This window comes from Panthera pardus, unplaced genomic scaffold (genome assembly GCF_024362965.1).
Source record: "Panthera pardus isolate Hobbes unplaced genomic scaffold, ASM2436296v1 HiC_scaffold_6, whole genome shotgun sequence".
Taxonomy (NCBI): Eukaryota; Metazoa; Chordata; class Mammalia; order Carnivora; family Felidae; genus Panthera; species Panthera pardus.
Genome location: NW_026526991.1, coordinates 45,784,112 through 45,800,438, shown reverse-complemented (window position 1 = coordinate 45,800,438; position 16,327 = coordinate 45,784,112). Strand labels below are relative to the sequence as shown.

Sequence of the window (16,327 nt, the reverse complement as noted above, 5' to 3'; positions counted from 1 at the left end):
TCTCTATTCTGTTCCATTGATCTGAGTGTCTGTTCTTGTGCCAGAAAATGCTATGCTTCGTAATTCTGTTCACTGGAAGAATCCCCAGGAACTATACTCTACCTGCAGCTGCAATATTCTTCACACCTTTGACTTCTTTTTTCTCAAGTCATCTATGTTAATAATTGACATCATTACAGTCATGTCAGATATGGAATTAGCCAAGATCTATGGCTTATCTTTTGACTAACGCTTTCTTCCTTGTAGTTAATGTCTTATCAAAGACATTCTCAAACAGAGATATAAGCCTGTGTGATACACTGGCAAGGTACCATATTTGAGATCTATGTAAAGGTCCTTTTTCTGGAAAAACAATAGCAAGAATGATCTCATAGCTTCTATAATCCGTACAATAATGCCATTTATAAATCAAAAATTCTTTCCAGGAGTATGGAACAGATTGGCCAAATGTTTCTTTTGAAAGAGAAAACTTATAAAACTAAGGTTTTATACATGAAAATATTATGGAAAAAAACTTTAGACAGAAGACAATAAAGTGAGTTGGGGGTTTTTTGGCCAGTGCCTGACATAAGTGATTTTTTTGCTTGTTACCTTCTAAGTCTTCATCACATAGGATACACTGATATTATAGAACTGCATTCACAGGTAACATGCAGTTTTGTTTTATTTTTAGTTTACATAATACTGGATGACATTCATCCCCGCTCTTGCATGGTCTCCATCCGCTCAGTTGCCCAGAATGGAACATGGAGTCACAGTAGCTTTCTTGCCTCCCCCTGTGGCCACAGCTGACAAGTCACCACATTCTGTTGAGCCCACTTATTTAGCAATCCTCCCACCAGGCCTTCCTGTCCATCTCCATACTTCTTTCAGGCCCTCGTCTTTTCTCACCCTCATGACTACAACTGCCTTGGTCACTTACTTTCCCACCAGTCCATCTGCACAGTGCTATCAGAACGATCTTTCCACAGCACATGAGGTAGCCAGTCAGGAGACAGTATAGCTGCCCACCCCAGAGAAACATTTTGATGTAGATTCTGCAGATTATTTGGAAGACAATGGGACATTGCTCATAGGTAGATAACCCAGAAATCTTCTGAAAGTAGTTATCCAGACTCTAAGTGCTTACCTTGGACACTCAAGAGTATTGAAGCCAGTCAGGATCTGGATGATCCTGACAAGGTCCCAGTGGTGAGGAGAGACAAATCCAGATCCACGAGGGACAGTCCCCTTGGCCAAGCAGTTTGCACAGCAGAATCCATTTGGTAGTTATGGAGTCCTCCAACCTCAAGCCCTCCCTCCAGAGAGGGAGTTATTGCAACATATGCCCCAAAGTCATGACAGAACCATTTCTCATCGGTTGTAGTTCTCTAAGTAACACTGCCAAGACTCATACTTGATGAAAATTATGTTCATGCACCAGATGATGTCCTCGTTTTCCTCAGCCATGTTAGCCTTGTGAGCCTTTTTGGACGTTTGCTGGCCTAACACAGAAGATGCGTGCATCTTCTTTTCTCTGTGTTGGGAGGCTACCTACAACTTTAATCCAAACATGCAGTGTAGCTACTGAATTTACATGTGAAGGATTATGGTGAGTGGAAAATCAGCAGTCCCGCCAGCCCATATGACCCCCCAAAATGTCAGTCTCCTTTAGAGAGATTTGAAATTACAAAGGATAAGTTAAAGAAACTTTTAGAGGAAGGGGAAGCACTTCCTAAATGTGAAAATTTTTCTCAAATAATAACACCTAACATTTGTAGAGTGCTTCACTGTTTACAAAACACTTCCACATATGTTTTCTCTAATTCCCATGGCAATTCTGTGACCTGTTATGATTCTGCTTTACAGATATGAAAGTTGACCCTCAGAGAAATTAATCAGTGTGCCCCCAAATATCAAAATTAATAACTGACAGAGTCTTGATTCAATTTGTCTTAATTTTTCTAATTCAGTGCCCTTTCCAGTTTACCATATGTCTATTAAGTAACTAGTTGTTTGACATAAAAAGTAGCGTAGGGGCACCTGGATGGCTCAGTTGGTTAAGCTTCAGACTGTTGATGTTGGCTCAGGTCATGATCTTGCAGTTTGTGAGTTCAAGCTCCACATCAGGCTCTGCGCTGACAGTGTAGAGCCTGCTTGGTATTCTCTCTCCTCCTCTCTCTCTGCCCCTCCCCTGCTCATGCTATCTCTCAAAAATAAATAAATAAAACTTTAAAAAAAAAAAGAAAGTAGTGTAAAATTTTATCTATCAGATTGCTGTAAGTTATACGTAACATAAGGAGCATAAAATGGGTGCCGTTTCCCTTATAGTGATTACTTTTCTGAATGCATTTCAAGATCATAATTAAGAAGTTTTACTTGTCTGAAAGATAGTCAGGCCATTCCCATTGTTAAAGTGTTTGTTTGGCTACAGCTGTCTGCATCCAGGTTCTGTGCTACCTGTGTCACATTGCTGATAGATACTTAAGTGTCAAGATCATTGCTAGGAATTGTCTCTGAGAATGTGCTATCACATGTCACCACTTCTCCTTTGCCTTTGGAGTGAAGATGTTCTAGTCAGTAATGTATCAGGAACAAAACGATTGGCCCTTTGTGATTACACGTGCGCACATACACATGTGCATGCACACGCATGTAATTGTAATACTGAAGACCAAAAAATGAGGATAACTTCTATTAAGTCTAATTGCAGATACCTCTTAATTATTTGTTATGGAAGATAAAAAAAGTAGCATTTTTCAGGATCAAAATTCACTGACAGTGCAGTACTCCTTTTAACCAACTTTTGACTAAGGCAAAATTTGAGTTCACCTCTTTTACTCTGAATGGTTTCCATGGTCATAAAACAAAAACACAAACTGTTAACCAGGCTCAAGTAATAATAATTTAAAATCCTTAAGGAGAATTACAATTTACAAAGCTGTGTCATACCCCTTCCTTCATCATAAAGCAATCTTATAAAAGAGAGGGGTGTTACCCCCATTTTATGGGTGTGAAGGCTGAGATCTGTTGACTTGGCCATGATCACACAGCTACTATGTATATACTGGCTTAGATCTAAGATTTCTCATCCCAAATTCAGATTCTAAGCTGCCTACACGCGCACACACACACACACACACCCTTTATGATTTGCATGAAATGGAAATGATAATAAAGAAACACTAAAGGGGTAGGGCCCCTGGGTGGCTCAGTTGGTTGAGCATCCGACTTCAGCTCATGTCATGATCTCATGGTTTGTGAGTTCGAGCCCCACATTGTGCTCTCTGCTCTCAGCACAGAGCCCGCTTCAGACTCTCTCTCTCTCTCTCTCTCTCTGCCCTTCCCCCCTTCTCAAAAATAAATAAACATTAAAAAAAAAAAAAAAGAAACATTTAAAGGGTGCCTGGGTGGCTCAGTCAGTTGAATGCCCGACTTCAGCTCAGGTCAGGCGATGATCTCACAGTTCTTGAGTTTGAGCCCGACATCGGGCTCGCTGCTGTCTGGGCAGAGCCCACTTCCGATCCTCTGACCCCGTCTCTCTCTGCCCCTCCCCCACTCACATTCTCTCTCTCTCTCTCTCTCTCTCTCTCTCTGTCTCTCAAATACACATTCAAAAAGAGAAACACTTAAAAAGTGGAGCTATATAATGCAGTTGTTTTTGTTGCTCCTGACAATATCATAAAACCACATTTTTATGTGTGTTTTTGTGTTCTCTGTAGTGATGTTTTTCTTATACAGCACTACTTAAATATGACATTTTCCAAGCCTATGCATAGACCATGCCAGCTGCCCCAAAAGACCAGACTGACATAATATGAGCTCTTTGTTTACTCAGTGAATAGGCACAACTTGTGCCCTGCCAGCTGCTTGGCCCACAGTCTTAACCTTGTTCTGTGAGAAACACCTGTATGAGTGGCTGGATAATTAATTCCATACTCCAGCCTTAGGATCTTCTGTTAAGATTAAATCAGATAAGGCCTCTGACTGTGAACAATATACCACTCTCTGGATTAGGTTTGGACCACTGAGGCCAGGTGGACATGGACTTCAAAACACTGCGTTCAGAGGGAGTGTGGTTTATTGGGAGCTTCTTACATGAAGAGACTATTGAGGCAGAGAAACGTTTTAGTGCTACGCTCAGGATATCCGAGTGTGGGGTCTGGGAGTATTAGTATGTGAAGTGTTAGGACTGGGCAGAATTGCCCCTGCCTTACTCAGTTCATTACGGATAGTAAATTGCTCTAAGATTACAGCATGGAGGCAGATTACATTCCTTTTTCGGGGGCGGGGTGGGGGGTGATTCATTAAAGGCATTTATCCAGAGAAATGGGCTTATTGACATTGAAAACTGAGACCAAGGTCACTTCAAGTTCTAGCAGGAGCATTAACAGTAATTTAAATATCGAAGACAAGCCTGTGACTCAATGCTGAGAGAGCCTTTTCCGTAAAGGTATGTGGACGTTTGCACTGAACCTTAAGATGACTCATCTTCAAGACTCTTGGAAGCCACTTGTTGATATCTAATGCATAAGCCACTGGCAATTATCAGACAATATGTCACCTGAAACGCGGAAGCTCATGTTATTTCAATAAAGTCTTCTTTCTTTAATCGTTACAAAGAGTTTACATATGTGCTTTGCTTCTGGTTAAATAAAAACAATCACTTCCTTACCCCCGACGAAAAGTATACCTTATTTGAACCTGGGCCAGACATGTCATCACCGGAGAAAGGGGGAAGAGGCAGTGTTGAGTTTTCCTAAACATTTCTGGTTCCCCATTGATAGAACCTGGAGATATTTATTTGGAACCTGTGTTTCTGCTGCCTGCAGTAATTGTTGCCCTCCTGGAAATGTAATTATGAGTGGGCCGTGACACCGAACTCTTCAAATTCATTCCATGTGACCTGATCTCAGTTATTCTCAAAACTTGGTCCAGGGCCTTCTTGGTCCATCACTTGTTCCCATTCGGTCAGTAGAGGTAGGAGCTAGAGGACAAGTGAAGTGACTTATGTGACCAAAAGTGAGGAAGCCGCTTTCCAAAGAGATTAGCTCCCTACCACAGAGAATTCTGTTTCTAAATTGTTTAAATTTGGTTTGCAAGGGATTATTTCATGATCCTGGTGCGCTTCCTGCATCTGTTTAGTCTTAAATGCTTCCTAAAACATTTTTCAAAATCCATGCGTGATTTTCTAATCCTCCCTAATACATGGACTACTTAAAATGCAACTCCTCTTATTCTTTTTTTTAATCCTAGCTTTGGAAACAAATGTGTGAGCCTTAAGAACGGATGAGAAAAATGAGAGAGAGCCATCGGAAGCATTGCTGGGTGATGGTGGTTCTCTTGTTCGTGCACCTTACAGGAAATTTCAATTTCCAATAAGAAAAGCTCAGGCATTGTCATCACGGCCTCTGTTTCTGTTGGGCAGGGGCGAAACAAATGCATTGCACTCCCTCTGCTGGCTCAGAAGCTGCAATAGCTCATTAACCAGATCTATATTTAGATGTAGTTCCCCATTAAAAAAAAAAAAAAAATGCTGTGTAGAAGAAAGAAGCAAAACCTGGGACAGCTGCTAATTTTACTATTCATTTAAAATGTCAGGAAAAACAAATATCTGCCCAATGCAAATGGTTAAATGAGCAAGAAAGCCAGCAGTTTTTAGGCTTTTCGGCATTGTACTAGGAAAAAAATAAAGGCTGCCTCTTCCCTCCCCAAGGCGTATCTCCAACAGCCATTAAAAATTACTCCGTTCTTTTCCAATACTGAAATGATCTTTTCCCAGAGCTCAATGAGCAAATTAATAGAATAGTATGTTTCATATGTTTGAAACACTCCAGAGAAAGCAAAGGCACGGATTTGGCTCCGGGTGAGGGGGAAGAGAAAGGGTGTCTTTCTCCTGGTGTCAGAAAGGAAAACTAAAAGATCATCACACTGAAAGTCTATACCTCAGGGGAGGCCACTTTCATGCCTGAAGGCATGTTACCCACAAGCCTGGAAGGGAATCATAGCTCCGTGGAATTTTATGGCCCAGCAGACCTAAGAAGGCATGGTTGTACTCATGAGTGAGGACAGCCTACCAGGAGAGCAAGACGTTCCAGATGTCAGGGCATCCTGGGGGCCCGAGCCCTGCTTCACTCAGGTTCAACAGCATATTGAGAGTTTTCCTGCAAGGCAGATCTTCTGGCCCGGTTTTGCCCTCTTTACCTTCTTGCTTGCTTTCTTCCCCAGGCGTCTGGATGCTAACCACATCAGCTACGTCCCCCCGAGCTGTTTCAGTGGCCTGCATTCCTTGAGGCACTTGTGGCTGGATGACAACGCCCTGACAGAAATCCCTGTCCAGGCTTTCAGAAGTTTATCAGCACTGCAGGCCATGACTTTGGCCCTGAACAAAATACACCACATACCAGACTATGCCTTTGGAAACCTCTCCAGCTTGGTAGTTCTGTAAGTTTATTGATTCCCCGCCCCCCTTTTATACTTTTTAACTTTGGCCTTCAAGTGCCAGTCTTTCAAACCTTGAATAGGGACATTTTCAGGGAGGAAAACCCCCTGAACCCCTCCCCAAAATGACTCACAAATGTTCTAATTGTATAAAAGAATTCAACAGCTTTTAGCAAGCACCTGCTAAGTGCCAAGCACTGCAAGGCAAAGGTAAACTATGACCTGTGTCTTCGGGAAGCCGATGAATATTGTTCAGGCAATCCTCACGCTGTACAGTTAGTCCAGTGACTGAAGTTAATAAAAACTCCTTATTTCTGGTAATAGTTTATTATTCAGGTCAAACTGAAATATACCTTTATTACTTAATATTTTTTGAACCCCTACCAGGGGGGAGAGAAGTAACAACAAACCACTGACAGAGAGCTGTGCGTTTGTGGGGCTTTCTTCCTGATGAGTCTAGATTTCCCTAAGTAAACCAAAATGATTCTCGAGTACATTTGAAAAATAATCAGTCTTCTTTAAGAGTGTAGTGATATATAAAATCATTAAAAAAAATTTTTTTTTAAAAAACCAACTTCAGCTCAGGGCATGATCTCACAGTCTGTGAGTTCGGTGTCTGTGCTGACACCTCAGAGCCTGGAGCCTGGTTCAGATTTTGTGTCCCCCTCTCTCTCTGCCCCTCCCCTGCTCATGCTCTGTCTCTCTCTGTCTCAAAAATAAATAAAACCATTAAAAAAAAATTTTTTTTAAGAGTGTAGCGATATGTCCCCGGTAATATAATGGTCCCTCAAGGCTGATAGAGGAAGACAGCAGCTGCTCAAAAGGCTGTAAGATCAGTGTGCGTAGGAACTGAAGAGGGCTTCTTCTGCCCTGTTTCTTCCCTTTGCTCCACACCCGCCCCCGGCCTGCCACTGCCTTCCATTATTCCAGTTTTCTTGATTACCCGTCTCCCTTGTATTGTAGTACATCTTCCTTTGAGGGCTGGCCAGCTTCTTACTCCTTTCCGCATGTGTTGTATGTGGAAGATTGTCAGTAAATGTCACATGAAACCAACATGTACTTATTAGAATAAAAATCTTAGTCTAAGAGGATAACAAGTTTGGGGTGATATTCACAAATTTCTATACGGACTCTCACATATAAAGATGATGCTACCGACCCACCAGAGGCTGGGTATGTGCTTTAATTTTTTCCTCCCCCTGAGGGAATGGGTTTACAAGAGATCCACCCATTCTTTTTCACCCCGTTCTCCTTAAGCCCATTTTCCAAAAATCCCTTTGGGACTTGGTCCAGTTTTCAGTTATGTACACAGCTGCTCTCACTGGCCCTGACTTAACTGACTTACCATTGAGCCAAAGATGATAATTGTACACACTAATACTGCGTCGAGATAACTAATCTCCCTGGGCAGCCAAAAAAAATCTGATCACCATTCTCTGTGGCTAAAATTGTTGTTGCCTGTTAACCTGTGGCCCCACCCTGGGAATGTAGACATTATAAGCCAGGAGCTTTGCTAGAAAATATGCTTCAAATGCTTCCTTCCATCCTTCATTTGCCAAAGATGGTCAGAATCTCTGCTTAACATCCTACATCCCAAAGCCGTGTTAACAACCTGAACTTCCTTTTATCAGCATGTTGCCCATAGTATTATACACTCCCTGATATCTCAAACCCAAAAGATAAAACTGTCATTGCCTATTAAATTCTCGGGTATATAATCATCTATGGTAAGAGCGGATGGGTCATATAGACCTTTTAAAAAAAACAACAAAGTTAAACAAAGCATTTCTTATATATAATTAGTGCGTTCTTTACTCTAAGTTTCTTTGGATTTAATCAATCTGAATGCTGTGCCTAAGTTTCCCTGTGCAGCATGCCTTCCTGACTGTGTCTGTAATGTTCTTCTGCAGGCATCTCCATAATAATAGAATTCACTCCCTGGGAAAGAAATGCTTTGATGGGCTCCACAGCCTAGAGACTTTGTGAGTTGACCTTTTATTTGTTTCCCTTTTTTCAGTGTTTTCATGAGTATTCTGAAGGAATCAAAATAGCCTTAAAGTCAAACTTGCTGTTTGGTTTGGTTAATTGCCTGAGCTTTAAACAGATATTTACGGCAGCTTTATCTTACACACACACACACACACACACACACACACACTCACACACACACACACACACACAGAGCTAAGCAATAAAACTGATATTTTATTTTAATCTAACAAGAGTGGTAAATGAGTTAGAATCATTATAAACTAAATGAGATGTTCTCTACTGAGCAGTGACTGTTTGCTTAGGAATGTGTACTCTGTGTCAAGGATCAATTCTATACTGTCACTCAGGCTCACTATTCATGAGTCTAGCCTGCACTCCCTGCTCCGCGCCCCCGCCACCACTGCCCCCAATGAGAGGACACCGACCAGGCAAATGCCAGGACTCTCTAATCTGAGATGAACAGGTGTCTCATTAACAAACCACAAAGGTTCACACTAAAGCAATTCAAAAAACTAAAAAATAATAACAGCTACCATTTCTTGGGCATATCTATAACCAAATATTGCACTGCATGTTGGCACACATTGTTTCATTTAACAGCCATCTGAGGAGAGCAGCCATCACTGTCCCACTTTCTGCTCTAGTCAGGTTAAGTTATTTTACGAACATGACATATCTAGTCAGTAGCATAGCTGGGATTTGCTTCTTCCCTAGTTTGAGTCTGAAGTCCATGCTTACCAGTATACACTGCTTCCAAAGAATAGGTCAAAAGTTCAGTTCTGAATTGGTACCTATAATAAAAATAGAGTCCAGCCAGCTGACCGCCAAGAGCCTTTCCCAGAGGCACGGTGAGAAGAATTCTCATTGACCTCACCAGGCTCCAGCCGTTTCCCAGGGGAAGAGCTGCTACTCATTGCCCTAGCTGAGAGAGGTATAATGAGGGTAAGGTGACAGGCAGTGAGGGTCCTGAGTGTTCTGGAAGAAAGGGCATGCTTCCATTTGTGCCCCCTCTCACTCCCATATTTTTAATATTCAAATACAGTAAGTCACACAGGGCCTGAATCTACAATGTTGGCTCTGACCCAAGAGATACCAAAGACCATCTCTTCTGTGGCCTTGGAGCCCATTATTTATTTGAATACAGAGCTTAGCATTCGTACATGGTCGGTTTAGCTTCGAACCAGGTCTGGGTCTGGTGATTTCCTGAGGGACCATCTGTTGTTAGTGGTCTTCTCCAGGTCAATGAGTGCTCACGCTCTCTTTCCAGGGTTACTTAAATCACCCTGTGCCTCCTCTTAGAAGAGAGGAACCATCCTCATAAGGAGATGCCAAAGATGAACTTACCCAGGACTTTGAAGTCAATTTTATGGCATAAGCAAGCCATTCCCATGAGCTGCTTGGTAAAATTAGAATTTCTCCCTTATCCACACAGGGCTGGGCATGATATCTTAGCAATGCAAAGCACCTTCCAGTCCTTTCCAACAGAGGAGGAACAAAAAACAGTATTGGCTTTGAAGGGTGTTTCCATAAATAGTGTCTCCTTTATTCCCCCCGCCCACATTTGAGATGAAGACCTTGGATTTCATGTAAAGAGTAAAGCATTTCTGGGCAAATTCATATGAGTCTCATTCTCCCCCTCCCCTCCCCTCCCCTTGCCCAGGGCTACAGAGGATCAGTAAATTGGTTACTCCCAACCTCTTCCTTTCCCTCACTAGAAACCCAAGTAATTTATAAGGACCCAGTCCTCGTTTAATCAAAACAGAGCATCTGGAGAGATTTACAAACAGGAAGAAAATTTATGTCCACAAAAGACACGAGTTTCCTGCCTGCAGTATAGCTTAAGGATGGTTTGTGCCAGACAAGTAGGAATCCTGATTCATGTTTAACTCGGTCAAATTATCTCTCTTAAAATTAAAAAGCAATTCTTCTCCATAGAGGAAGATCTAACCACATCTGATTGCCTGACCAAAAGGTTTTTCTGCGTCATCTGGGAAATCTGACATTCCCAGAGACTAGGAGGCAATTACTTTTTCATACGAAGCTGTAGGCATAAGGTGGAGTAAGTCTATAAAGCGCTTGTGAGTAATGGAATTGAAAAGCCATTTGTGTCATAACAGATCGAGAAATTAATGTTTCAAAATTGTTTGGCCATTCCATCTCTGTGCCTGAAGGATAACATAGAGCTCTGCCTCACAGACCAAGGAAAACATACTTCTGATCTGAATCATTATTTGTGACCCTGAAGAAACTCTAGACCCGATGCCCTTCCTGAGAGTACCCAGTACCACATAAACCTCTCCAGAAGCAGGCTATCATCCTGGACCTCAGCCTGGGAGAGACACATGGACTCATCAGGAGTCAGGGACAAAGCAGCTCTCCAAAATGCCCTCTCAGGCGAGACTCTGAAACGCAGGGGGTAGGTCAGAGGGTGTAGGTGGGAACAAGAAAGGAGATGTGATTCAGGAGCCAGGACGAGAGCACACACAAGCGGGCAGCTTAGTGAGCCGGGTTCAGGTGAACGGCTACATCAGCAAGCAGCCAACACCTGGCCAAACGTCCCTTTTACTTGAACGTTAACACTGTCATCTGTCCCTCCCTTTTTTTAAATGCCTCTGTGCCACTGAGACTTGACTCTGAAATGTCTCATGATCAGTGTGATGACCAATTTTAATGCACATACTGGTCAGCAAGCCAAGAAAATCTCTTTCCATAAAGAGAAGGAATGAGAACTTTTATCAGTGATCCTGCCCCATTGGACGGCATGTTAACTTTCTCTGTATAAGTAGTATATTCGAATTTTTAAATGAGAAACTGAAAATACTATTTACTTATTTTCAGAGATTTAAATTATAATAATCTTGATGAATTTCCCACTGCCATCAGGACACTCTCCAACCTTAAAGAACTGTAAGTATTTAGGACAGATTTAATGGGAGAATTCTATTCTTTGTGAATTCACTTTAAAATATGTTTCATTATTGTACATAGTGTGACTGACTAGAAGATTTTTAAAAGCTTGTATAGGGGCACCTAGGTGGCTCAGTCGGTTAAGCATCTGACTCTTGATATCAGCTCAGGTAGTGATCTTGCAGTCTTGAGATCAAGCCCCAAGTTGGGCTCCATGCTGAGTGTGGAGCCTGCTTGGGATTTTCTCTCTCCCACTCTCTTTCTGCCCCTCCCCCACTCTCTCTCTCTCTCTCTCTCTCTCTCTCTCAAAATAAATAAATAAACATTTAAACAAATAAATAAGTTTGTATAAATAATGGTTAAGTAAACCTGTAATATATTTTAATTTACTCTACCATCAGATAGTCTTTTTTAAATTTATAATGGATTTCTCTAATATGTGTATATTAAAAAAAATATACATAGTTCTCTAAATCATACTCTTTTCCTAAGCTATATTTCCCCAACATTTATATACTTCATAGATTTATAGAAAATTGCTATGGAATTCAGTTATTTGCCAAGCATTTTGAAAAACAAACTTCTCTAGGCTGCATAAGTCTAGGACTAGAGAAATCAAATGCATGTGCCTAGTACTATGCTAGATGCTTTCACATACATTATTTCATATTCTTTAAATACTCTGTGAGTCATATTTAATTTTTAAAAACTTACAATTTTACTAAGGTAAAGCTAACTTTCAGCTCCTAGGTTGCATATATTGTCTTTTATGTACTAAAATTTAATTGCCTTTTCTTTGTACCTAAAAATATGAATAATGTATGAAAGGAATGTTCCAATATTTGGAAAGAAAAATAAACATAGAGCCTATCCTCTTGGCTGAGAGAAATAAGACACACAGCTAAAGGAGGCAGACAACAGGGCTTGTTTGTAAGAAAAAGCCTTTAGGAGGGGGTTCTCCCTCAGGAACCCCACGTGTGGCTGAACCGGGAAGTCATCGTGGTCTCTGCTTAGGCAACCCAAAGACTGTCACTCACCTTATCCAGCCACCGGCCCACATGGGACCCAGAGATCATTGACTCTGCCCCTCTGCCATTCAGACAACATTAGCACCGACAGAGGAGAGTCAATTTGTTATTACACACTCACTGAGCACCTTCCCTCAGCTCAGGAAATTTTGCCCTCATAAGGAGATTACTTAAATCTCTGCTTCACAGCAGCTTAAGTCAATTTTCTCTTCTCCTAGCTTCAAATGGGGTCAGAAGGAGTGATCATAATCCCCTCTCCAAAGATGGTTTCCTCTCTCTCAAGTTGTTATACAATGGTGCTCTATTGGATATTAACAGATGGAATTTCTTTTTATAACATTAGATTGTAAGTTTCCATAAAGCACAACTATTATTTTCAGATTCTTTATTCCTCTTTCAAGATAAGAGCTCGTGATTTCTTTTTCTCCTAGTGAGCACATAAGCTTCAAAATGCATAGAGGAATTTAACTGTATCCTCTAGTTACCAAAGATGTTGATTATTGCCACAGGAAGCGGGGGGGGAGGTACCATTACATAATTTTACCCTACACGTTATTTTCTAAAAAAAAATTTTCCCTCTCTTTCTAGAGGATTTCACAGCAACAATATCAAGTCAATACCTGAGAAAGCATTTGTAGGCAATCCTTCTCTTATTACAATGTAAGTGGCCATAGTTCTTTTTGATTTTTCCATCCTGAAATATAACACATAATGCACTTTTAAATATAATACAATGAGTGTCCTATATTTTTCCAAGTTTGGTCTTTGTCAGTGTAAGAATCTATACAGAGAAGTGTATGGAGAGATGTTTTGTCAGGTTTTAGCTGAATGCTAAAATAACATCAAAGATTCTTTTTTTTTATACCCTACAAGTGTGCATTGCATTATGCTTCGTATCTTCAGATGCCTTGTCTCACTTCACAAAAATCTTGTGAAATAGTTTTGCTTATCTCTATTTTCTAAGGAATAAAACTCATTTTCAGAGTATCAATGTCAAGGTCACCTAATCATTCAGAACTTAAATCCAAGTATACTCGAAATATAAATTATTACGTACAAATGGGAGTCCTTTACAGCAATAGACTCCATTGATGGTGGGGGTTTGGGGCATACTGGCTTATGCTAGGTTTCTATATCGATTTGTTACCAAGCCCAAGCATTGAGTCACATTTATAGAATTACAAGCTAGGTTGTAATCCTAGAAAGATGTGTATATTCTTAAAAGGTGTATTGGGGATTTATATGCCATCAAAGCATAAAATAGAGTTACAACTACAGCGTATAATTAATTGGTTATATGTTCACATTTTAGCAGAGACAGAAGACTGATCATCTGTAGACATACAGGAAGATGAAAATAGGCATTAGGATTGTTCTTTGTTAAAGACCCCTGGCAGATTTGGGGCGTAGTACTGGCCTGAGGTCTGCAGGAGGGGTCTTGGATATGCAGGAGGAGAGTAAGGACAACTGTTGAACCTGACTCTAGGGGCATTTCTTGGTAGATATTCATCCTGTGCCAACTTAAGAGGCTTTTTGGAACCGGGTAGCATCTGTCACCAATGAGCTGGAATCCCAATTAGCCCTGACAACTGAAAAAAAAAAAAAAAATACCATTCATCGTTTCTGAAATATGTTGACAGTATGTTGGCAAACTAAGGGTTTTAAAGTCTATTGCCAATAAACATTAGGCCTCATTAGAGAGTATTTACATATTAAGAGTTGGCAAATTGCATTGCCTTTGCTTCTTTTTCCTTGCAGCCACAAGCCTGGGTTTGTTTTTTTAATCGCTCTTTTGATATGCTAATACCACTTGAGAAAGGACTTGAAGCCCCCAAAATTTATTAGTGCTTCTATCCAGTATTTTATGGTATTCACTGTTTTCTCCCTGAAACTCTCCTCTCCTTGCTTCTGCCTCTATCTCTTGCCACTGCCACCCCATCAAGGATCCCCAGCTCCCACTCTGTGTGAACGCTTCCCTTGTCCTGTTGGCTACCCAGTCCCCATGTCTACCTCTATGGTCCCCGTCCTCCGTGTGACTTCTTTTCATGCCCACTGCCCCCAGCCTCTGCCAGCCACCACCTCGACATTTTTGCCACCCTCCCTGCCTCTACCGCTAACAGACCTGTCACCCTGAAGCACAGCATCTGTCACTCTCTTGCTGTGAAACATACAGAGATTCAGGATTGTCTATAGTGAGTCTCCTGACCAGCTCCCCAAAGCTCTCCTCAATTACCATATGCCATAACCCAGATGGACTAAGCTATCCTCATAGAACAAAACTCTTTTATTTCCTTTGCTCCTATGATTCCATCCCCTCACAATGCTTATTGAAATTCTGTCTTCCTGGGCCCATTTCCAATGATATTCCATTAAGGTTTTCCTGATCTCACAAGAAAACTCCCTCCTAAGAACCCTTTAACTCCTTATTTGTATTTGTGATACTTAGGTACACAAGCATGTGTATTCATATCTGCCCAGGATACATACATACACACGTATGAACACAATTATATACATACAAGCATATTGTCTAGATAAGGGACAGTGTCATATTATGATGAAAACTCCATTTTTAATCATAAGACCTTCTAGCTCTAGCTCTTTCTCTTACCAATTGTCTAACCCAAGAGAAGAGGTTGGAGGGTAAGAGGACAGAAGGGGACTTAGGTTGGTTGGGTGACAATTCTATCCCAGGTACTATACCAGATGTCACACAAGCATTAGCTCTTTCAATTTTTACACAAACCCTACAACTAAGATTTATTATTCCAGCTTAACAAATTAGGAAAGTAAAGCTCTGGGAAGTAATGTACTTGCCAAAGTATCTGAGCTTTAGTTTCCTCCTCCAAAAATTAGATAAATAATATCTAAGTATCTGTGCTATGGATCTCATAAAGCTGTTGAGTAGACCAACTGAGCTATACATGTGAAAGTACTTTATCAACCAGGACGTGGGGTGCTGCTATTTATTTGTTCTGTCCCAACTGATGCCAAGCTTCTTTAGGGCAGGGACATTTTACCCATCTGCAAACTCCCAGAATCTAGCGTAATGTCAAGCACATAGTAGATACTTAATTACGGCTTCCCTAGTGAATCAGTCTCTAAATTCCTACAGTACCGACCCTCATACTTTGAGCACAGTAGACACCAATAAATATTAGTTGAATTTCATTGAACTAGGATGTGTCAACTGAGAACTTTTTGTAGGGCTCCATTGACCAGACAATTCAAATACCATTACATTGAAAACATCTGTAGGACAGCCTGGGTGGCTCGGTTGGTTCAGTGTCTGACTCTTGATTTTGGCTCAGGTCATGATCTCACAGTTCATGGGATCAAGCCCCACGTCAGGCTCTGTGCTGACAGCGCGGAGCTTGCTTGGGGTTTTCTCTCTCCCTCTCTCTCTGCCCCTTCCCCACTCATGCTCTTTTCTCTCTCCCAGAATAAATAAGTAAACATTTTTTTTAAATCTGTAAAACAAAATATCATTTAAGTTCTAATAATGTCTTACCTTTAAAAGCAGTCATGAATTTTTTTAAAAAACTAAATGTCACCAAAAAAAAGCAGAGTAGCAAATTTTCTCTCAAATAATTTGAGGAGTCCTTCTTGTATGTTGTAAGACTTGACTAACTTTCATATAAATATATGTACTCATCTTTGTTTATTTAATGATATGACTGGCAACCCCTTGAATTACCTTCTTGCCACTTGATGAATGGTCCACGGATGTTGGAGGAAGAGGAAGATTTTTAAGTATACCTATAGTCTGCTCACTTGCTTTTCTCCTTAGTAACTATCACTCATGCCTACCTTGTTATCAGAAATTTTCATTTTTATATAGTATGGATTTCTTACCCAAAGCCTCCTCATGTGAGTTAAAACATTTTTGAGGTTTGCCTGATACCAAGTAATTGGGATGTTATACAATATAGTATAATCACGGTTACACACACTTAATATAGTCCCTGAAATTTTGAACA

General features: G+C 40.8%; 1 protein-coding gene across 3 annotated transcripts in view; it reads left to right on the top strand.

Moving 5' to 3' along the window:
* The window catches only part of LGR5 (leucine rich repeat containing G protein-coupled receptor 5), a 128,922-nt gene that overhangs the window by 94,969 nt on the left and 17,626 nt on the right, over nt 1–16,327 (top strand). For 2 of the 3 annotated variants that reach the window (XM_019455104.2, XM_019455103.2), the window contains 4 exons: nt 6,208–6,423; nt 8,331–8,402; nt 11,251–11,319; nt 12,936–13,007. In XM_019455104.2, the coding sequence (XP_019310649.2) occupies nt 6,208–6,423; nt 8,331–8,402; nt 11,251–11,319; nt 12,936–13,007 (429 nt within the window). The remainder of the gene's footprint in view (nt 1–6,207; nt 6,424–8,330; nt 8,403–11,250; nt 11,320–12,935; nt 13,008–16,327) is intronic. The other variant, XM_019455106.2, reaches the window with a different exon arrangement.